Source organism: Macrosteles quadrilineatus, unplaced genomic scaffold (genome assembly GCF_028750875.1).
Source record: "Macrosteles quadrilineatus isolate MER2022 unplaced genomic scaffold, UCM_ALF_1.0 Scaffold_8__2_contigs__length_117827958, whole genome shotgun sequence".
NCBI lineage: Eukaryota > Metazoa > Arthropoda > Insecta > Hemiptera > Cicadellidae > Macrosteles > Macrosteles quadrilineatus.
The window spans coordinates 74,822,158-74,847,414 of NW_026542601.1; the positions used below are offsets into that span (position 1 = coordinate 74,822,158).

The window sequence follows — 25,257 nt, forward strand, 5'->3', positions numbered from 1 at the left end:
TATTTACTTTCCGTAATAATATCCTATGAAGTTGGATAGTCAAGCAATGGTTAGAAGATTATTCTAGAAAATAAATTATAAAAACATTTTAATAAATTACAATACAAAATTATATCACATTGCATAATGAAATAGCTTACGAAGGAACTAACAACGTAAAAAATAACATACCTAATAAACTTTATACTCTAGTGTAACTTTACATTTCTTATTACAATCCAAACACTATCTAGAAATATACTAAGCTGTTTTTACATAGCCTATAAGTTCTACAGACCATTATTTATTTAATAATGAAAGCTATACTCATAAACATTTTTCACAATACAATTTGCTAATCGTAATTAGTTTGGAAACTAAAATCTTAATTATTTGTCATTTGAAAAGGGTGGACACTTATTTCGATTTGACAACTTTGACCCACACAGATTTAACTCTTTTCATAAACGTTATTTTTTTGGGTTCAGTAGTAAAAATAGTTTTAAAAGACAATAATTTATTTAAACTACCAATAATATCAAGTTTTAAAAATTTGTAGCCATAACTACATTAAAGACTTGCCAATCATATTTTTTTATTGGGTTTGGATATGTTTACTCTCAATGCCCTAATACAATTGTAACTTATTTTAAAAATTTATTCCAAATTTTTGGTTTTTTTAGTCAATCTTTTGAAAGTACCTAATGTGTATGTCCAGCTTTTCTTTCAAGCTCAAAACATGTTTCGACATGATAAGAAGTAAACTTATCATCTCTTGCCACAATACATTCAGTTTAGCCCCATAAAATATTTTAGTCTTCACATCAAACTAAAATAATTTAACGCAATTCACATTTTAGCCTAAGTGTACATTGTACACCATAACGTTTGATATTAAAACTGTATCCATTCACTAGTTTACTTGTTGATCAAGCTTCTGATTGCGTTGCACACTCCGGTCTGATGGTATCCTGCCAATCTACGTTCAGAGACACGCACGTTTCTTGTAGAATCTCGTTACACACACCTTCCCTCAAGATATTCTCATCTCTCTCTTCACAAACGTCATTGGCCGTCTCAAAGTCCAGCTCTGAGTCTCGGATGGAGTTCTCATAGTTCTCATCAACTGTCGAGTTTGATGTGTAAGTCGTGTCATCGGACAGTATTGATTGTCGTCCTACAACAAGAATATTTCCGGTTTATAATCTCGGTTTGGCATCGATACTTTCATTGTAAACACTGGCATTTTGAAATTTAAGATTGAGGTGGAAACAAAACTTGTGCTGCTTATTTGACTATCTACATTGATGGCCATCCTGTTAATGGGATGAATTGTATTTTAAAATTACAAACCCATAAAATTACAGTACATTAACTAACAAACAAGACTATTGGAAATGCAACAAGAAGTACTGTTACATTTAGCTATAATAGCCTACAGATTCTTGTCCAGATTGTGATAAATATTGGGGAAAGGTATAAATAAGTTATTCTAGTGTTACGACTACAGTATTTGAAAATGGTCTGATAATAGTTTATGTACTCTAGAATTCTGTAGCTGTAACAACACTGTTATACACTGTGTAACATTTTCACCACGTTTTGTGCTCATAAATATAGTAAATGTTTTTACATTTTTTGGGAAAGAACATTCAAAACCCGACCCGGGTCTTGTTACTATCTAAAGTCGAATTTTGCACCATTTCTGTAGGTAGAAACTGTTATGTTGCTGGGTGCTAAAGTAAAAAAAACATGATAAAAACCAACCACAGCTTATATTGGTATAGGATCTGCGCAGTAAAAACTTTAAGTGGTGATAAATAGTAAATTTCATAACAAGAGTAGAAAGTGACTCATTACATATTTGAGACCATGTTTGAAGTGCGAGATTTATCGAGCACTTTAAATGGTTGAGAATATGTATAGACCCACTTTCACTTGTGTTTTGTACGTTACTTCTCGCTACACTACAAAGAATAATTATTTTCTTCATTACGAAACTCGTAGAAGTTTTTAGGTTATGCCTTCAATTTAAAGTTTATATTTTACTTAAGTTGTTGAAATTGTAACAGTTGATAAAACAATGACAAATATTTGTGTTTATGTCAGCAAAATCCAAAAATAGATAGTAAACATTACTTTCGCATAGTAATGAGAAAAAAGATTATTATTATAACCATCAAGTATCAAAATAAAGACTCTATCTAATTGTTCTATTTCATAACAGACAATATCATACATTCAAAATCATAAAAAATTGTCACCAAATCACTTTAAAACTAACAAACTCATGAAAATTAAAAACTAAACGTTTCTTACTTGATTTTGTCTTGAGAGGCATAAACCACCAAACCGTAAGTCCAATCACCACAAGTCCAGCCGCAATGACCACACACAACATAACTGTGTGGGCCTCGGACACTTGTTCTGCAAAACATGTTGATTGTCACTTGGTGTTGACTGTTGAGTTGTAGCTAATTGGTACTAAACTGATGTAAATGAGATCTCACCACTGTTTATGTTTCTCTAGGAAACTATTGGTTAAGATATACGTCATGTATCACTGGGAATTTGTAGGTGTGTCACAATCAATCTCTTGGAAATTAGTAGTAAAATTATGTTGATAATGTTGATAAAAGTTGGTGGGGGATATAATGTAGTTTTAAATATATATAATCTACAGAACTTATTAGGCCTACTCAATGTAATAATTTTTTAGCAAAATGGCAACCTGAATCGATGTATTTTGTTAGTTTATTTGAGTCCAAAATTACTATACAGCCATAAAAAATTGAAAGAGCATATAACCAACCATTCAAATATTGACAAATATTTCCCACATTTGTATTTTCAATTTAACTACCATCCCAACCTTAAATATGACACGTCAGTTTCTACTTTCTTCGTAAATATAGTTTGTAAACATTCAATTTCATGATGTTCTTTCCTGAAATTAAGATACAACAATACTTCACATACAGACATTTGCTGTCCCGTCCTATCGTAGAACAAATTTCTGGCACTCAGTTCCCTCCAGACTTTTCATGAGAATTTATAATTGGACTGGCAAAGATAATCAGAGAACACAATTTATAATAGGTAAGAGCGTCAATGTTCTATGAAAACGTTTTCAAATTCTACGACGAGACTAATCGTCCCATGCGGAAACCGGCTAGAATATTAGAAGATTTAAGGAACACAACATTGGTCTTAGATACTTAATTTACAGACAACCTTCGTATTTTGGCAAAACTTCTCAATTGAGCCAGCTTTCTTTTCCAATCAAAACTAAATCTTTTAATCTTCAACAATATAAATGAACTTATTTCCAATCTATAAACATGAAGACAGTTTTACCAGCATAGGCACGAGCAGACTCATCAGACAGTTGTAGTGCTGACGCGTGAACGTTGTTGTGTTCGTGAACCTGGTTGTCTACTTCGGCTGCCTCTGGACTCGTCACACCGTTGCTTGTGTGAGGCAAGTTGAGTCTGAAAAATTGTATGAAGTTATTTACCTTGAACAGCTTTTTATTTTAGCTTATATAATTTATTTATTTTACACCCAAAACATTTTAACAATACTCAATTTTACTTTACAATCTCCAAAATGTTTACTGACCAAGAAAAAAAGCACTCATTATTCATGATACTAGGTCTATTCTGTGTCTTTGGCAAATCTGACTATTAGGTACAATATAAAGAAGCCACTGTACTTGTATGTCCTTTGGTTATCTAGAGTGAATAGTTTCTTTTCCATCATGGTTCCTTCTTTTACCATTTGAGCTCGACTCCCTTTAAGTTTGTAAAATTAATCCTTCATACTAGTTATTGGATAAATTCATACATTGCTGTCATATCATTATGTGTATTTTAGGTCAAGGATTAGCTTAAAGTGAACAAGATTATAGCTTTGTTACTAAGATCAGCTGTGCCGTTAATCAAAACCATTTACTAAAAGTCAAACGATCAAGGACAGCTGAGTCCAAGTTTAGAAACAGAACAAATTCAGACATTTCTCAGGAGTACTACCATAGAAAATTTTTAGTATAAAATTGGAAACTGGAATAGTTGGGAGTATTTTCAATTATGTTAGATGCCACAGAATTTCCATTACCACTTTTCGATGTAAACCACTTTGATTTAAAACTGGTGCAAGTATATTTGATCAGTGTAAACAGCTGACTTTAACAGGCACCTACATAGTGAGAGATACCAGATATTATATCGAAATAACAAGTCTTACCCTGCTCTGACAGTGAGTGTCTCTGGTTGGAAGGTACACAAGACCAGGAACCTGCGAGTACTGTGTGTCAGGATAGGGAGGTTCTCTTGTACGAGGATAAACGTCTCGACAGCAGTGCGGTTCACCTAACAACACACCAGTAAATAGATCAAATATCAAGTGTAATACCTTTGACTGTTGGTATAACTAGACTTTCCATATTCATGTTAGATTTGTACCCAATTTGAAATAAAAATGGTGATAGTTAATGTGACAGAATGTGCTGGTGTAAATTATATATTTTTGTCGGATACAACAAATTTTTTGACCAAGCTAAGCTAAAAAGACAACTAATGCTTCTTAAACACTAGACAGCTTTGGCCGTACAGTTTTTGACCATACGGGTAATTTTTTTGTATTGCCTAGTGTCCTAGAAAAAAATCCTCAAAGAGAATAGCCAGTTTACCTTGCTGCCACATAGATCGTGATCTATCCTGAGTGTGTAAGAGTCCTGTGGACTTGTTGGGTCTCCGTCTACACTACAAGGTCCCGGTACCCCTGCGGCTACCTCCACAGCAATGCGGCCGCTGAAGTACGGCCCCGTCCACACCTCCACCTCACTCGCTGTGGGTAGACATAAGCTGGCTCTCGCGGAAACTGGGAAAGCGTGACAATATGTAAAAGATTATTTGAACGATCGTGTGAATAGAAAGGACTTGTCCTGTTTGTAAGTTTAACCATTAACTGGCTGGAGAGCAATAGTGATTAGTGAGTCCTTCATTCTTCTTCTCTGATACATTTGTCTTATTTCAGTAATTATTTAGTTTTGCCTACGTAATTTGACAAGTGTTAGATGAATCCCAGTGAAAATTGTTGAAAGTGTTAGAAACTGAGATGTTATATCAAACTCTTATAACCTTAGAATTAAATTGCAAGATTTACACTCTTTTTGTGTCTTTTACTGGCACTCCACCTAACAAATACGTCAATTACATTTTCAATACTCAATTGTCGTTATTGTTTACTTTTAGTTAGGAAAGTAACTTTAAAATCAAAGATAGAATAGAACTTTGTGGTGATTAGAATAAATTGATGCAAAGTTGAGAAATAAATGTCTAAAGATTTATAGGAGACCATATCAGCCCAACCATTAAACTCTTTACCTTCGATTATTAAATCCGAAAAGCACAAAAAGTTTAATCTAAAAGATAATAAGTAAATTATTGTTATACACAAGATCCTGTAAACAATCCAGATGCCACAGTTAACATTGACTAATAGGTTTACAGTCATAAATCTCTATGTCTTACATCCTTTAGTGGTGACCACAATTCTCTCGGCTGCTGGATTGAGGTTCCAAGGAGCCGAGGCCGGAGGTTGTACGTAGAACCTTGTCCTACGAGACTCTCTCGGCTGAACCTCAAAGCTGTAATTGGTCGCCATCCTGAGTCCGTTGACAATCACTGAGTATGCTCGGAACTCTGGATCACCCATGTAAGGTACCCCAGACGAGGCATCTAGAAACTACAACTGTCATTAAGCAATTTTTCTATTTGAATCTTGTGTGTTACCACTGAGGAAGTAAATTTGCATTGAAAATGTGTAAGGCTGTATATTAATTTGGCATACCAAATAATGAAGATTACAAGAGAGTTTTAAGGGATATTTTTCATTACAGTCACAAGAAAAGTTAAAGTTAGAGCCAGACCTGGAAACAGGCTTGTGGAATCAGGCAAGTTGCAAGTGATGTGCTATGGGCCCAAGAGATATTTGCGCACCTTCTCCCGTTCCTTGCGGAGAGGGGGAATTCTTCTGCCCCCAAGAAACCTAAACCTCTTATGAATGAATAAATGAACGAATTATTTCTTTATTCCAACAAATTATTTGCAGAATATGTACACAAATATTTAAAGGAAGAAAAAAAACATAAGTGAATTTAAAAGAATAAAATAAAATTAACCTTTACATTACATCTATGTTAAAAAAAAGCGTACATGTTAAAAGGGAATAAGCCGACATGGGCAGCGAGACTGTGCGTCGACTGTAGTTGCGTCCAAACATAACATTATTTATCAAATGCAATAAATAAATAAATGACAGGAGATATGATGAGGTGAAAATATGATTATGCCCCTGGGCCAGGCTCAGTTTACTAAAGCGGACTTGCCTGGAAAGATAAGAAGGAACAGAGGTTTATACCCAAGGGTTCCTGATCCAGAGAATGAAAAATAAGTTGTGTCTCACTGGAATAACTTAGGGCATTCATTTAGTAGGAAAGATTTAATCATTATTTTATTTTCTATTACTATTGAACTGACCACTAATTGAATGTTATGTGTTTTAAACATTTAAGTTCTCTATAAAAATCTTGTAGTGTATTGATGGAGATAAATCCAATATTTGTTTCACTACATATATTTATGAAGAATTTTAAAAATATATCTCAACTTATGTTTCTGTAGCTGCCATATTCTGAATTAAAACCTTACTGGAACAAAACTGTTTCCACAGTGAAAGTGTGATTGAGTCAAGTTATTTAAGAGTGATGTCAGCATATTGCAAAATTTAGCTACAAAATACAGTGTACTAATTTTAATTTAAAATTACACTTGGTTTTTTTATGTTTGAATGATCATACATATACAGAACAAATGCTCTAAATGTATAGAAGTAATTAAACCTAAAAGCTAAACAAAATGTATCACTATTCATGTAATTAAGAGAGTAAAAACTAAGTTAATTAGTGGCAAATTCTTTGTCAGCTCATTTATTAAAACTTGGATTTTATTAGTCTAGTTACAGTAAGATCATGATGTACCTAGAGACAAGCACATAACATTTAAGATTCTTAGCACAAGTTATTTGTCAAGTTTAGTTTTTAAGCTATTCTCATAAAAACAATCCACTTGTTTGAATTGAGATATTAAGATCCATTAAACACTAGAAAATCTATACTAATAAGAGGCCTAGTTCTTCAAGCGTAAATGTAAACTATCCAAATGAAACCACAGTTAGCCTGTTCTGCACTGAATACATTGCACTGTTCTGCATTGATAATGAATACACTACCGTTTAGTTCAAGCACTCAACAGCTGATAAATAAAATAATACCATTGACTTGACTATAGGATAGTCAAAGATAATACTTGGCAAATTATTTCTCTTTATTTTTGTTGTGTGTTTTTTACACCCATGGCATTTTTTCTGTTTCGAAAGCGACTTGTCAAAACCCTGGCATAGCTACTCTAACGACCCGGTTTATTAGATGGCATTAACTCAAAGCCTAACGACAAAATTGCATCTGGGTCTGGAAAGATCTCTCTTGGAATCGAACCAGCGACCTTCAGATTTGATGGTGAGCACTCTAACCACTCGACTACCCGGACTCTTATGTACAATTTTATGTTGAATATCAAGTTCAAAATCGTATCAGAATATTTTAAATATTTATTATTTGAACTGTAGAGCTTATAAATGGTAAATCTGGACTTTTGTTTACTTTACAACAAGCTGGTTGTGGTTAAAAACACTAGAAAAATAATGGTAATAAAATCCAAACACCATTTTACTCACGAATGGTGAATGATACAGATTAAGCACATAACATAAGGAACACACTTTAACCACAAATGTAATTTTTAGGCATAAAAAAAGAAAAATCAAGGAAATGACGATACAACAGTCAGCTGTTAAATTATTAACACATGATCTATATGATCAGGTGATGCATGGCAAACCCATTACTAACAAAAATCTGTAAACAAAATCAAACATTCATAATTATTTTGCAAATCTACATGGATGAAGCTTTTCATTGACGGTATAGTAGATTTAGTTGTACAAAGTTTATCTAAAATATCTCTAACTTAGTATTTTCTCATAACAGAAGGGCATACCCCCTACTACCCTACCTGCTTACTTGTAACCCTACTTACTATCACATTTTCCTAACTATAAATTTGGAGGTTGCTTAACTTTTTTTGCAAGTAACTCATAAATGGTGTGGAATTGACCAAAGTGGAAGGTTATATTCTGAAAGAGAATTTAAATTTCTTGCTTCATTTACATGCTTTTGATATTTAGTGTAGGTATCCTAGTCCACGCTTGGAGACTGAGTCAGGCGACAGTCGGTAAACACAGTTTTAGATACATAGACATACTGTAGACATGTTTCCGGGGACAAATCACCAAGTGTGGACGAGACTTAACAAACATAGTTTTAGCGTCTCCGAATCTTACTTTGGATCTGCAGCGGTTGGGCCCCCAAGCCTGAAGTTCGCAATAGTCCACCTGGAAGCCATGAAGCCCGGCCAGTTGTGTAGGATATTGCCAGTGTAGAGTGACAAACCTGTAGTCTCCTTCACCTCTCAACTGGTATATCTCTGCAAAATACAAACCAAACACAGTATTTATTATATGAGTACTAAATTTATATTTCCGTAAAATGACAAAATTGCAACGAATGTTTAAGCTGGGCACGATCAGAGTTTCTATGCCTTCTATTAATTCTTGAAGCTGATGGAGATTCTACATTTTCGAGTTTGATTCTTTGGTAGAAATATTAGTTTTAGGCCCCCCCTGAACCCTAAATTAAAAGGTGAATTTCAAAAGTGATGTCTGTGTGTGGGTGTGTCTGTGGATGTGTGCACAGTTACAGACCTATGAATAAAATTATTAAGTATGTGGGTTTTCACTTTTTTTATTATTATGATAACTTTATAGTCATAAAGTTATAATCATAATAACAAAACCATACAACCCCTATTGCTGCAAAAATGACTGTCAGAAAGTGATTTTCCCCATAAAATATCATAGTTACTCCCACCATTCATGATAAGGGTTGTTGGAAAGCTAAAGGGGGAAGAGCAGGTTGGCGATACAGGTTTTAAGTCTAAAAAATGTAATATAGTTTTTTGAATAAGTATCACACTCTATGCTATGTTCTGTATAAACAAATTGGTCTGTAACAATATACAGTATACCAAAATTATTATTGTTATTTCAATCAAAGATGTTAAAGGTTTGGTAGGATTCATTAAAATTGTTTCTTGAGCTACAAAATAACAAGTTAATTAGACTACCACAGCAAGGACAGACTATACGAAAATGTTATATATATGATATTTAAATTCAAGACATGGAAGTAATTCTCAGGATCCTGAAATTGTCTAAATTTCTTCCTCTTGCAACTGTACTACCCTACTTAAATGTTTTATCCTTTATTCTATTAGTAAGCAAGACAGGTTTATTTTTATGCACGTCACCCCTCAAAGAACAATTTGATCATGTTCAATTCTCAAGTTTCCATGACTAAGTCCAGCCTTGGCCTGGGAGAACAAACAAGGAAGAAAAATAATTCCCATCCAAGAAGATTCTCAAGCTCTAAACTCAATGGTGTTTACGTTTGCATAAAAGTTTGTTACTCTTACTCTAAGCTCTATTATTTAGAGCAAGAGTGCTCGTTGAATATTTTCGGAATGGCAATGTTCGTCTATCATGGAACGGCCTTGGACTAGCGGACATGCACGGTTCGAGGACCACGACAATGTCACCAACCTACACAGCACACAGTACACTATAACTGTTGCAGGGCCAAAGACCACGGAAAAACCAACATTAACTTTGATGGTCGTTGAAACCATTGGACGGACTATTGCAAGGCTATCACCACTATCGTTGGTTGAGGATGAAAAACTTCAAACCTCACTCTGGACATGTTAAATACAAAAGGATACTTGAACTTTAATTGACTCTATCGTTCTTGGATTATGACGGGAAATAAATCTAAGGCTACGGCCATAACATAGGACGAATCAATCAACGTCTTCTAATATAATTAGACTAGCTAATTTACCCATCCGTTAATTAGAATTTGTAATGAAAATAGTCTAAATTTAAATTTCCTAATCAAGCTAATTACGAAGTAAGGCCGTTAGCTTGTAAATTAGATAGTTTAGTGGTTTTATGGGTTTATTTAGATAATTGGGAGGAGCGAAATTAAGTAGGAATCCTCAGCAACGATCACGCTTCTGCGGCGTTACTTCTGGATGCAATGCAATTTGGAAGGAAATCTTGTTTTGAGTAAACACTGTGATTGTTTCGACATTTCCTTGTTGGGGTTTGGTTAAATGTTATTGCTAACACGTAGATAAAATAGATTGGAAGCAGTTTAAGAATAAACAACAGTTACATGGTGTCTGCGGGTGTCTGTATATACGAATACTGTTTGTATAATCCACTAATTACCACTTCCCCGCGTTTGTTGTTTGTTTTGTAATGTAATGTCCACTGGGCCAGCAACCAAAACGCCAAATCGGCTGACAAGAACACTATTATCAGTTTTATCACAATGGTGTCTTTCTTAAGTCTGTTAAGATTAGATTAGGAAATACCCCTCATAATAAAAGATTTTTAAAAAGCTTAGAATACTATTTTGCAATCCAATCTTGTTGCAAACTCAACTAGAGTCGGCTCCTATGTGGAGCCATCATCAGGATGTACAAGGACATTTCCTTTTTCATATGAAGAGCGTCAAAACACAAAAATATACAAACATTTAAACACGGCACAAGCCCGGAACATATGGCAAATGATCAGTTATGATAACAGACCAACAATTAAAAGCTTATTTTTTATATGAGAAATTCGCTAAAATAACCACAATTTAATCAAACAGTTGAACGCGGTTGTTGTTGTGTTGTTGTCCTCAAGATTTGTTGTTTGTTTTTACATGAGGGAGTGGGGTAAGAAAAGAGGGGCAAGCCAAAAATGAACAATATTCTCGCATCACTGATCTTCAATGTGGCCATTTGTGTTCACGATTACGTCATAGATCACAATAAAACCCAAAACAAGTCCATCTACAAGTTTTCCCCCTACATAAAGGAATGGATTATGATGTTACTTTATGGATTGGATCATATTAAGCAACTTGTGAGCGGACCAACTCGACCACTCAATTGTGTAATTCTTTTGTATTTTTATTGTTAAAAGGGGCTGCGTACTTATGTGTGTATAAATAATTTATAAGCTATATTATACAGCTCTTTGGTTGTTTTGTGTATGCCAGTCATAATCTACTTTTCAAGTGGTAAACATTGGGTACACATTGGGATAGATCCTTTCATCGTTACCTACAAATATGTGTATAAAATAAGTTCATTGACTTTTCATTTGATTGCATTGACTCCTTTAAATTATGGATGTCCTTATTTTATTTATGGATTTCATTGACTCTTTTCATTGATTTTTTGATGCCAGCCAATTACGGAATCGCATTTTCTATAAAAGTAATTTTGATGGATTGGAAAAGTGGCTTGTACAATACAAATTTAGTCTAAATGACGAAAAAACAATTTAAAATTCTCTGTACACGTTTTATATTGACATAATATAAAAGTTGTATGTGTTTCCTTGTCTAAGTACAGTGTATATCTAAAGGTATAAATGACATTGATACAATTTTGTATAATTTTCTTTGTTCTAATATACGTGATTCAGATATACCATCAACGTACAGTTTAAGCGAAATGCCATGTTTTATAAGAATTTTAAGTTCTAGTCTACGTTACCATGTCATGTCAGTAAGTGATGTTTAAAACAACTCGTTACACTTGAATCATGTAGCAAGTTATATTTATGTACATTTTAATGTATTATCACACTGTAATCATTGGTGGAAAACGATCTTCATTTAATTTACAATACTCGATTTCACAATTTACTGATTAATGATTTGTATTTGAATTTATCTTGCACCTACACAACTATACCCATTACCCTATCCATCATTAGAACCATATACTGTTATAATAAAGTTACGATTTATAAAGTAAATTTTTGTTGGTCTGAATTACGACTTTTTATTTTCGTCCTCGAACTGAAAACAGTGCTTTGTCAATTCGATTTCTGCCTAACACCAGCTAACAGCTTAACAAGCCTGTTTAGTTCATTAGCAACGAAATTACTACTGTAATTCAGTTACCAAATTGTCGTCTCAAACGTTCATCTTGCCTTGGATTGTGGTTGCAATATACAGTCTTAGCAACCCTTGCTATTCTATTAAACTATGGCTCCTTTCAGAACAATCTATTTACATTTGTCAGAAAAAGTTGTTGTTCTGTAGTGTGATTTAGTTGGTTAAACAAAAATAGTAATGTGTGTTTTTACAATTTGAAACCCAAATTGAATTTTAATGATCATTTAAATTTGTTTAAATTGTTTGCACGGAATTATCAGCCATTTGAAGCGTTTATGGTACTCATAAAATATATTTTTGACTTTTATAAATGTTGAAGTTGAACAGTCACTTATCAAATCATTTGTACAGGATTATTGAAATGGAGGTTAGAACCGAGAATTAAATTTCTGTGATCAATATATTTACAACGTATTAGGTGAAAATTTGAAATAGAGTAACAATGTGTTTATTGGTTATATAACATGATTTTTCAATCAACGTGAAGTACAACTCAATGTTAAAAATATATTGACAAAAAATATATTTACCAGGTTAAACATAGTGAAACTAAAAACATTCAAATTCAAGTATTGTGTAAAATATAATTGTTAACACATGAACAGAATAAAAGATCATTGTTGATAAAATATTTCAATTGGCAATTGTTATTAAAGAAACTTACCCTTTTAATCAAAAAGAAACTGACCCTTTTAATCAAAAGAAATATAATTTTAGAATCTTCGTATAAAAATACAGCAATAAGGTAAAACCAGACAATTTTTACCTTTTTACAATCACCTACCACTACTTGTGATATCTACAGCTTTAAAGTAAATGTCACAAAAGTAATGGGGTGAAAAAAGGGCAGAAATTTAATCCTATTACGTGGCAAAACCTGTGAGGGTCGTAACTTTGTCGAACTCAGTACCCGCGTGAAACAACCTGTCATACCTATAACAAATGACAATTTAAAAAAAATTCATAAGATAAGTTCACAAATTGGGACAACACTATCTTCTAAAAATACTTTTATGTACCAGAGATGCATTATATGTATATACAAATAATCAAAAATACTTTTAGTCGAATTTTCAAGTCATAAGAAAACTTTAGAAAATTTAGTTGTTTCTAAACGGTGGTTAAATCTGATTTTAAGTTTCGTGTCGAGAATTCAGTTGATTACTTAGGTTAATAACCGCTGATTTCTCACGCACGTTCTTCAAAAAAAGCTCCATTCAAACATCATGGCCTGGAATAAAATAAGCTCAAATGCCTAAGAAATAAAAATTTCAATTTTACTTTTGACAACGTACATTATTAAAATCCACTTTTTTCATACAACTTATTTCCTAAATACACTTCACCAATAGACTGCCATAGGAAAATTCTGTATTGGCTCTTTTTTTGTTACCACATCTTAGAGGTATATGATTTTTTTACATTTTCACATTAAATTTACCTATATCGGTTAAGTGGCTAAACAATTTGGTTCTTTCCTTGATTGGTCTTACAAGCTATAGTAATTCAAACAAAATATAAATTAGTGGTTGGTTTTCACTCGCTTTTTCTCTTTTTTGTCGGATGACACATGGTGGTGACAGACGAGCCTTATTGCTCACAACTGTCATTCACAGGGCTTAACTCTGAAAACGAAATGAACTCGATACAAACTCCATGTAAAACTTTACTTTGTATAATAAAAATACTCAAAGGTGTATCCACAATCATGTTCAACATATTATATATGATCATCGAATGAATTCATTATAATTCATAAATTAGTTGAGATTGGGAAGCCACCTAGGTGCGTATTTTAACCCGAATATGAGTAAAGAACGAGTGTAGAATGTTGTGAGATGATCTGTGTGGATTTATTACTGACTAATATCAGCTGCTTTATCAGTCAGGATCATTTCAAAGCTCTATCAGGGACATATGGATCCAGTTTCGAACATGAAGGATTGAACCGGCGACCTTTTGATTGTTAGGCGGGCAATTTAACCTCTCAGTTACCCAGATCAGTAGTGTATAGAGACCTACTTCATTTCTAAAAATGAGAATAATTTTATTTTCTTTGGGTTTATGTTAGGAGGGAATTATGGGGAGTGGTAATATTTACATGGTATAGTGGTAGAGCGCGGGACTTTGGTCCTTAAGGTCCCGGGTTAAAATCCCACCAAACCAAATGATTTTATCTAAGTATAAAATCAAATGAATGATAATTAATGAAATTTAGATAATGCTGCAACCCTAGGTCTAGCCTGAAGTAATGTGAAAAACAATCCCAGGCTCATGCCTTGCATCTTAAGAGAGAGAAATAAGAGAATTATAGTTGAAATTATTTTGGAGGGAAACATCAGAGAAGAATAACCCTATGTATAAGAACCATACCTTTTTCACTTTACCGAAGGACCTACAGCATAAGAGGGCTCGAAAGGCTTTAACACATTGTAAAAACCATTGGCGATTGACAAGGCTTGAACCAATATCCCTTGGTCAGAAGCTAAGCGCTTGAACCACTGGATCAGCTGATCTCCATGTTAGTAGGATTACTAATACTTTTAAATTCTGGTATGTATGTGTTAGATAGAGTTGTTAACTAAGATACTTAAACCTTACTACAGCCTACGGACCGTAAAAATAGCTTAAACAACTAGCATGTCATAAAGTCTCGTTGTCCAGGCAAAATTGTTTTCGATTATAATAAGGAAATCTCAATTTTAAGCGGGAACACAGCACAATTGTAACGGAGGATTTGTACAACTGCACCTCACGCTTGTTGGAGTTGTAACGTCTTTGCCCTTTCCCTCCCTGACCGTAAACCTCAACACCCTCACAACCATCCAGATCTACACGTGTTTGGAATATATCATAGCTATAACTTCTCAAATTATACTGCATAAAAGTTAACCTATATAACAAGTACTTTACCTACTACTCTAATATTAGGAGTAAAATATCAAGCCAAATGTGATAAACATTATTTTACAAACCTATCTTTTGTAGAAGCAGATTAGACATGATACACTTATTTTAGATTTTTTTAGAGGCTGTGTGGTGTTTTGATAAACATTAACTGCTAACATGAACCAAACTGCCTATCAAAAATATGGTGTTATCATTTAGAAATATCTGTGGTTAATAAGAAATACTTTAAACACAAATTTAATAGACGGTAGGTCTAGTCCCAGTACAAAACATTACAAAAATACTTTTGAAATTGCCTGCTCCTTATCGAGCCGTGACTACGTTCCACCGGCAAATTTTAGGACTCAGTTAGTTGTAGGATTTCGTCTAGTGATGAATTTAGCAAAGCGGATGTTCTGTTGCCCCCATCGATGTATAGACTACCACTTGTAAACGCCAAATACGGCGAAACTCATGCAGTGGGTTAAACTGGATGGATGCTTTTCTTTTTGGCCCTTGAACTGCTAATCATATACAGTAATCCAAAATTTTACTGCATTTTTCTGCAGTTTGCTGGGTTAGTTTCAAAATAATGAATACAATTTATTATTTACAAGGTAGTTGTACTACATTGTATATATATTTTTTTTCTCAGAAAGAAACAGAGAGTATTATCATATTATTGTATTATCTGTTAACTAATCAAACCTGACCACAGTTCATAAGGTATTTTTATATGCTCTATACTATTTTAAAGCGACCCTGTGTAGGGCACCGCTATAATGGATTTAGAATATAGCTTTGAATTCCTATGTATTAAAATAAGGTATCCTCCAACTCCTTACTTCAACCCCACGCCTCTAAGGGTTAGGGATGTGTACAAAGTAGCAGGAAGTTGAGTACACAAAGTACAAAAGTAAGAATATATTACGAACAATGAATTGAAAGTTGTATCCATGGTGACAAAAGTCATATCATTATAATTTTCGAACTAAACAGAAATACACTGTAAAAAAATGTTACGCTTGAAAACATTTTTAATATACAAAAGTAAACAGAAAACTAAAATTCCTGTGCCAATACTTCCAGCGCAAAGAACAGATACTTTACAGAGGAAAGAAGTGATGGAATTCCGTTTGTGGAAGCAGTACCCTCCCATTTCCAAAACTGTGTTCTCCACCCAATGGATTGATAAGACATCTCCGTTGAAGTCGAATAAAAATGTTAATGTAAAACCTCCTGCAATGAAAATCCAAAAAAAAAACAATACTTTGCCACCTTTGGCAAAAGTACCAATCAAGAAAAATAGTACGAAAAAAAATACTGAACTAATGGCTACGGCCGTAAAAGGAAAAAGCGAAAATCACACATTGCCTCCCATTTTTTTTAGAGGTAATGCAAGCAAATCTAGAGTGTCAATACCAAAAAAATCACATCTAGAAAAAACGCTTCCGCCTTTAAAAAATGTCAAATGTCAAACTGAATTGAAGGTGGAACCAGCGAAACAAATAAAAACTAATAAAAAAAAGGACAAGGACTCTTTGCCACCCTTAAAGAATGTTTGGAAAAGAAACTAAATTGTCATAATTGTTACAAGATACAACGGACACCATCAGTTGGACACATACGACACACACCAATGGATGGACACCGACGCCCCGACGGCTAAGGACACCATCAGTTGGACACATACGACACACACCAATGGATGGACACCAACGCCCCGACGGCTAAGGACACCATCAGTTGGACACATACGACACACACCAATGGATGGACACCGACGCCCCGACGGCTAAGGACACCATCAGTTGGACACATACGACACACACCAATGGATGGACACCAACGCCCCGACGGCGAATGGACACCATCAGTTGGACACATACAACGCACACCAATGGATGGACACCGACGCCCCGACGGCTAAGGACACCATCAGTTGGACACATACAACGCACACCAATGGATGGACACCGACGCCCCAACGGCTAAGGACACCATCAGTTGGACACATACGACACACACCAATGGATGGACACCGACGCCCCGACGGCTAAGGACACCATCAGTTGGACACATACAACGCACACCAATGGATGGACACCAACGCCCCGACGGCGAATGGACACCATCAGTTGGACACATACGACGCACACCAATGGATGGACACCGACGCCCCGACGGCTAAGGACACCATCAGTTGGACACATACGACACACACCAATGGATGGACACCGACGCCCCGACGGCGAATGGACACCATCAGTTGGACACATACGACACACACCAATGGATGGACACCAACGCCCCGACGGCGAATGGACACCATCAGTTGGACACATACGACGCACACCAATGGTTCAAAAGTTCAAAATTATATTATAAATATTCAAGCATATTATTTCAGTTTTATTTGCTATTTTATCATTCTCATTTTTTATAATATCACTGTATAACAATTCTCTGTATTTAATTCATTTATCCAGGGTGTGCACATTTAGTTAGATTTATTAAATCATATCTAGTGTACATGTTGCTCGAATTCGATCAAATGCAAAGTATTACAGGAGTTATTTCAAACCCATAACAAATTAATGTAAACAATAATAACTAGGTTCGCAGAGGCGTCCACAAAATTGAGCAGAGACATAAGGGCCTTATTTTATATTGACGTATACCCTCGCCTCGTCATCAAGCTTAATTATAAGTGTAACCTACGAATTTAAAATGAGACAATATATTCTAAACTTACGGGACCACCCCCAGTTTCCATAACAGTATTAGAGGTGTCCCATCTAGCTCGTAAACAATTTTCCAAGGTTGAACTCCTTGCTCTCATGTTTGATTGGTGGTCTCTTGTGACTCAGTTTTATTGCTGTTGGTAGCTTAAGAATCTCAAGTTTTGTTCTCTTTCATCTACCTAAATAACTCTCTACTGGTGACTGATTTTCATTCTGTGGTGTGACTCTGCACCTAAAAACTATTGCACTCCTACCTTGACCGATTTTTCAGATTTAAGTAGCTTGTTCGTTCTACTAAACCATTAGTTTCTGGATGTTTCGGTGCAATGTACTTTTAAACAACTTTCTTCACAAAATCTTTTGAAATCATTGTACATTTTATCACTGATACAATCCCTTCGGGTAGCCCATAGAAGCTGAAGATGTCTGATAGGTGCAATATAGTCGATTAAGATGTAGGTGCATTGTTACAGATTAGTTCTTCCATCCATTTTGACTTTGCGTCTAATAATACCAAACAATAAAAACCTTTAACTGGTCTTGCGTTCTCAATATAAACTCGCTAGAAATTTCAATTTAGCTCATCCCAGTGGTGTAACGAATTCTTTGCTGAATCTTTCTCAAATTAGCATAATCCAGACAAGGTTTATCTAGAGTTTTATTGTCTTTGTCTGGAGTTTTCCACCAACAGTAACGTCTAACAAGCTGTTTTATCTGTAACTATTCTAAGAATAGTACAGGCAAAATATATTAAAATTCGCTAAAAAAAACAAAAAATTAGGCATAGTTTAAAAAACTGTGGGTGGGGCCAACTTTATATAAAGTTAGCCCCACTCTGTCTTTATGGACCTCTTAGTTACCTGGCCTTTTCATTTGGGGCATTTTTTGATTGAGAGATAAGTTTACATGCTATCTTTCTTACGTTTACACTTTTGTTGTATGTTTAGTACATTTTTCGTAATTTTGCAAAAACATATATTTTTAAACATTTTTGTGTTATTTTTTTAACATTGGAGTTTAAAATGAAAAATGTTTTTATTTTCTCAGTAACCAATAACTGTTCAAAAACACTTTTACCGTTCAAAAAACATAGGTACTCTTAAACAATGTTAATTTAATAGATTAATTTAAAATCAATCCAGGCACTTAAAAACACTTCTTTAGACACATACATCAACATTGTAAAACTGTCTATATATGACTCGAACACAGCCATCGATGTCGGATTTATATGCGTTTTTGCGCCGAATTAGGTTGTTTTGTACGATTTTTCTAGTTTCTTGACGTGATCCTTTGAGTAAAGCATATCGAATTTGGTATTTTTGTAAAGCTCGTTTAACGTGCTACAACTTTGTCTTTAAGTTATTTCTGATATATTGTATCAATAAAACGTTATCGACAAAAATAACACAAAAATGTTTAAAAATATATGTTTTTGCAAAATTACGAAAAATGTACTAAACATACAACAAAAGTGTAAACGTAAGAAAGATAGCATGTAAACTTATCTCTCAATCAAAAAAATGTTCATTCCGATCCGATACATGGTATGTAAAATATAGTTATTTTTAATATAGCCCTTTCCGCCATTTTAATGACGTCATAACCGGAAACTGCAGTGGGTGCAGACGTGACACCCGAGTTGAAAACGCTTATTTAGACACATACATCAACATTGAATGGTAAAACTGTCTTTATAAGACTTGCGAACTGCCCTAGATGCCGGACTAATAGGCGTTTTTGCGCCAAAATTGGTGTTTTTATGAGATTTATCTAGTTTCTTGACGTAATCTTTTTAGGAAAACATATCGTATTTGGTATTTTTGTAAAGATTTTTAAGCGTTCTACAACTTTTTTCATTGGTGGTTTTTGATAAATTGTATCAATAAAACGTTACAAACAAAAATAACACAAAAATATTTAAAAATACAGGTTTTAAAAAATATACTATATATAGCTTATACCACGGATATTAGAACAGAAACGGATGGATCGTAAACATAAACAAGTGACGTCACTGGCCCAAATATGGTTTGGACGTTTATTGACAGTTCCTTTAATACAAACAGGTTTACTTTCTGACCAGTGACGTCACTTGTTTATGTTTATGATCCCTACCGTTTCCGTTCTAGAAATATAAAGATGTTCATGGTGAAAAACTATTCAATAAACGTAAATACTTACCGTTGGAACGAGCGAGGATCGGTAACAAAAATCCGTCTAGCACCAAAAGAGTCCACCACATCTGAAAACAAATTGGTTAAATCAGATTTGGAGTTGTAAATACCAACAGTAACATTGCAGTATTTACTAAAATGTATTTTTTTGTACATATAATTAAAATATCACTGATCATCAACATCTTAATGACCTCGCCGAAGAGATATTTTAGTTCACAAATCCTCCATATGTAGCATAACAGTTATTTCATCTCACAGTAACATAACGAATAGACACTATTCAAGAGTCAGAATCCAATCTCGAATTCGACAGTTTCCGTTCCACAAAGAGAGATGTCCGGAGTGTCTGAGCTGTGTCAGATCGTGCATTATTCCCAGTTCTGCATCAGTGGAGTAAGTTAGCGGCAAATGTGGTGGGAACTAAGCATGGCCCCCACATTTAATTGTGGGCCCTGTTACCAGGATCTGGCTCGGGCCCCCCGACCAACCGGGGGGTCGGGGGGGTATGGAATACCCCCCGGCGTAGAGGGGGGGTCCGGGGGTTCTCCCCCGGGAAAATTTTGAAAATGTCATGTATTTTAGTGAGTTTTTAATGCAATCTAGGTATTAAATTTGTGAGTGGTAAATGGCACTTTTGCAGCCTTTTTTAAGGAAGAAAGAGTTTTTCAATGAGTTTTATAAGACTTAAAATTACAGGAATTCAGCAATTAAAACTATTATATCAATACACAAAAGCTCCATGCCTATTAATATTTTGTCCTTTTTATTTCCCTGTAAAAGGGTTTGGCTATCTTAACTGCTATAATTGTACTTTGTAATATGGAGTAGGAAAAAAACTTACGTAAATTGAGTTTAACAGCTTACACCAATGAAATCATATTTTATTCAGTGACAATTTTCATCAAGAATTTTAACAATACTAAATTTTTTGGGAGTGGATGCCTGAGCTGCCGAACTTGCGCGAGTAGTACTCGCGCCGAGTAGTCACGGAGAAAAACGAATGTGCACGAGTAATGCCGAGAATGACCGATGCTGTCGATGCCGATGCTATCCAATCCATGCTTTAGTACAGTATTATACCGAGTGAATTGGGAAGAAAACTTAGGTCAAAATTATTAGGCCTACAATCTTTCATATTTTTAAAACTCCAAAAGTAAAGAATTTTTAAGTTTGTGTCAAATAACCTAGATTGCAATTAAATTGAAATATTCCATACATAAAAGTGCAACCGGGACCAAATGTTGATAAAACGGGACAAATAAGCGTCCCGAGAGGATTTGTCGGGATGGACCAGTCCCCCTAAAACGGGACGTCTGGTCACCTTATGGTACATAGTACATGTCAATTTTTCAATGCTTTACAAATTTTATTTTAACTTATAACTATAAGAATTCATTCTTGAAACTATCAGTTCAATTATAAAACCAAACTTTGTTTATTATGGGGGGAATGAGGTAGGAGTGGCTAGGCGCCTGGCGGGAGGAAGGGGTAGAGGGAGTTTGTGGAGCCGGCCACTGGGGCCCGAGCTGGCTGTTCTGCTGTTGTATAGTACTGTATTAGAGGTGGCTGTGATAGTACATACGCACCTACGCACATATAGTATTTAAATATGAACTTCCTTAGAATCAAGAATTAATACATTTTAAATTATTTAACTTAGTTTTTTTTGTAAAATATATATATATACTATTTTTTATCTTCAATTTATGATCTGCTGTAAAGTGATCTTCAATGGGGGAAAAAGAAAAAAAGGAAAAAATGGGTAGGCCCGGGCCCCCAGAGGGCCCGGGCCCTGTGACCAGAGTTGCGCCAGCCCCACCCTTGTGGGGGCCATGGAACTAAGTGACTGGCTACTGACTGGCTACTTGGCTGTCTTGGCTGTCTTGGCTCTGGCTGGGTAGCGGTCTCTAACAGGACTCGGATGACAGTCAAATAACGCGGCGACATGCAACTGCGGTAAACAATAGCGTTCCTCAACAGCAGTGATGGGCTGATGGGCTACTGTACACTCTACAGTCAACCAACACAACACTGTGGATGACTACACACTTTACGTCTGACGTCTGTCACTGGTAAACGACGTGGAATGAAGCACCGTTGCGAACTAAGTGACTTTCTAGACTTGTGGGTCTTTGCTTGGGCCATCGATTACTCTGCATATAAATCAATGAAGGTGACTGTCAACGCAGGTTGGGGGTCTTCTTTCAACCGGACAAAAATTTTGGTCGTGCATTAATTGCGCCAGAGTTCCTTAATTGTGCCAAGCCCTCAAAGGGTCCCAAAAAATCTTCCTTGGTTGCTCCAAGCCCAAGCCAGGTAGGGTGTGGTAGGGTTGAGGTGTTGAGTTGCCGGCAGAAGGAATGTCCTTGTTTAAGTGTTACATAACCTAACCTAACCTAAGCTAACCTAACCTAACCTATCCTAACCTAACCTAACATAACGTAAACTTCTCAATTATACAGTCAAAGACGGCCCACTTGGCTTTAGTTAAGGAACGTATCGGGTGTCTCTCTGGAGTAGTTGGCGCAATTCAGGAATACCCGGCTACCTGACTCAGGTCAGCTGGTGCAATTAATGCCCATCCATAATTTCTACTAAAGTATAAATTTAGGGAAAGTGTTTCTTGGAATTTCATGATCTTGAACTGGAATTCAAGATCATGCAACATCTATCCAACTAATTACTTTAATAACCTTGTTCATTCGACATCCCAGTTTACCGACAAACTCTTTCGCTCAACTAATACCCCTTACACCTCAAGAAGCAAATAGATCTTTGGATTTTTTCTGTGGCAAAACATAAAGCCAAAGGGTTTCATATATAGACTTTTACCAATTAACTTCACGTTACTAAACCTTAATATCACGTTATGTACGCTGCAATGTTTACATTGATTAGAAAATCTATGAACATAAACATTCATGTTGGTATATGTGGAGTTAAAATTCACATAATCTGTGTGACATTTTTACAGATTGTCGTGATAACGGTGATGGTATGGTACTATAAAGCAATTCTAGATTGCAAACTACGGACATCAACAACGCGTCGGGATGACACAGGGCGGATGCCAGGACTACGCCTTTTATTCAGTATCCTGATCTGGAAATCCTGCGTAGCGCCGATAGCTGTACCACCAACAGATAAATCGTCCGGGACAAGAGGTACATCGTCGTAGAGAATCAATCCGGATTGAGGAAAAAGAAATGTAAATGAAAGCTTATGTAATCTGTGTTATTGTCGAAACGATCCGTTGTAGTGTAAATCAATAAAAGCTGTTTCGCGCTGCGGAAGATTGAGCACATCTTCGTATCAAAATATCTAGTCTTGCTATTTTGTCATGGTGGAGTTTCTAGAAGTTTTAAATTATACAATTAACACACGACAACAAACACACACGTAACGTAACGCTCGATACTGGTTTACCGCGAATATTAGAACAGAAACTGTATGGATCATAAACATAAATTACGTCACTGGCCCGAATCTTATACTAATAACATAAACATACGGTTTGGACGTTTGTTGACAGTGCAATATAAATAAATAGTACAAATATGTTTACTTTCGGTCCAGTGACATCATTTTGTTTATGTTTATGATCCGTACCGTTTCTGTTCTTATGCCCGTGTAAACTTACCATACGGATTTGATCATGAGGGACATTCAGCATGGAACAGTTGTTTGATTGATTGACCAACTACGGGTCGTTTTGACACTAAGGCACCTTTTTTGGTTGATTCTGACGATCCTGTCTCCATCATAAAATTGCACACATTAAAGGCGTTTTTTCACGTACCTTCAAAAAATACACTGACTTATACAGACACAGAATCTACCTGATTACTCGGGTACTTCCTCCAACTGAGCAATAGTAATCATGAGTCTTTCAAGTTATTGCGAACAAAATAGCGATACAGGGGCACGGCGATCTGAAGAACCGATTGTCTAATGATTGATACTTTAGAACAAAGATCGATTAGAAGATAATGGCTGATAATCAGCTGATATGGAACTTGTTTTAGACCGGTTGGTGTTTAAGTCGCCAAGTGGGACCGGTTTGTGTGATTGTGGCGAGTGCACTGACTCGGACTCAGGTGGTAGGCGAATAATTACATTGTCTGAGAATATAAGATTCAGCTGGAAGAGATACGGCCAAACTGCATCAGTTCGTTCTAGTTTCTCGAAAATGCAATGACAACAAGTTTACTGCTATGTTAAAGGTTTAAGTCACTATAGTTTACTTGTGAAACCCGGTTATGACTTATGGACACTGAAGAAGACATCCAACCTGTGTGGACCAGAATAGCCAAATGTTCATTAAAAATGATAACGGGTTATCACAGTGTATGCTTGTGTCAAAATTAATTTTCTCATTTTAGTCATTATGGTACTATGATATTTCGGGGGAGCGAGCTGATCTGGAGGAGCGATCTGGTCTAGTGGTTACAGCTCGGGATTTCAGTCCCTGAGGTCCCGGGTTCAAATCCCACCAAGTCACCAATGGATTTTATCCAAGTGATAATGCTGCAACCTCTAGCTTTAACGTGAAGTAATGTGGAAAACAATTCTGGGCTCGTCTTAGCACAAAAAAAAACTATGATGTTTTTCATTTGATAAAAAAGATGCTATGGTTGACAATAAGTGGGCTTTTAAATTTTTAATCATTGTTTTAAGTCAGTGCACAGAAAACATACTACTGTCAGAGTCTCAATTATTCGTCTACGTATATTTTTTTCTAAACTGGTCACGACTTTACACGATGATTGGATTTCAACTTTTATTCATAGTCACAGATTTAGTTTACAGTTATGAATCAACAGCTTTCAAATTACTCTAAACAAGCGGATTAACAAAAGTAAGTAATTATTCATTAATGTTTGCTATGTATATTGCGGCAGAGATCTGCAAAATGCTCTCTTCGACTGCGTGAGATCGAGAGACGGGGCTCCGATAACGTGCTTCGTCAACAAATAAACATGGACAGAAAGATTGCTGTTTTGAAGCTGCAATTAGAGATTTGCCCCTCAGGCTTAAGAGTGTGGCATTGTTTTTTGCTGTTTTTTACTCTAGTAAATATGTGTAACCCAATGTGTATATTAAATAGTGACTAGTACCAGAATGTTGACTATCAACTTCAATTAGTAGCTGAAAAATACAATCGAATACGACTTTGCTATTTATTAATTGACAACAGGTTTTGTGACATTATTATTGACTTTACCAATTGGTGTAACTTTTATTTCACAAATAATTGAAGAAT

General features: G+C 35.3%; 1 protein-coding gene across 1 annotated transcript; it reads right to left on the reverse strand.

Moving 5' to 3' along the window:
- Window positions 1-667: 667 nt before the first annotated feature.
- On the reverse strand, window positions 668-9,035 carry LOC129000482 (uncharacterized). Its single transcript, XM_054427443.1, has 8 exons — window positions 9,029-9,035; window positions 8,443-8,585; window positions 5,514-5,727; window positions 4,670-4,860; window positions 4,225-4,349; window positions 3,337-3,470; window positions 2,299-2,406; window positions 668-1,156 (listed from the first exon to the last, which is right to left on the reverse strand). Exons 1-8 carry the CDS (start codon window positions 9,033-9,035, stop codon window positions 909-911), a joined length of 1,170 nt encoding a protein of 389 aa, XP_054283418.1. The 3' UTR covers window positions 668-908.
- Between the last annotated feature and the right edge of the window lie 16,222 nt (window positions 9,036-25,257).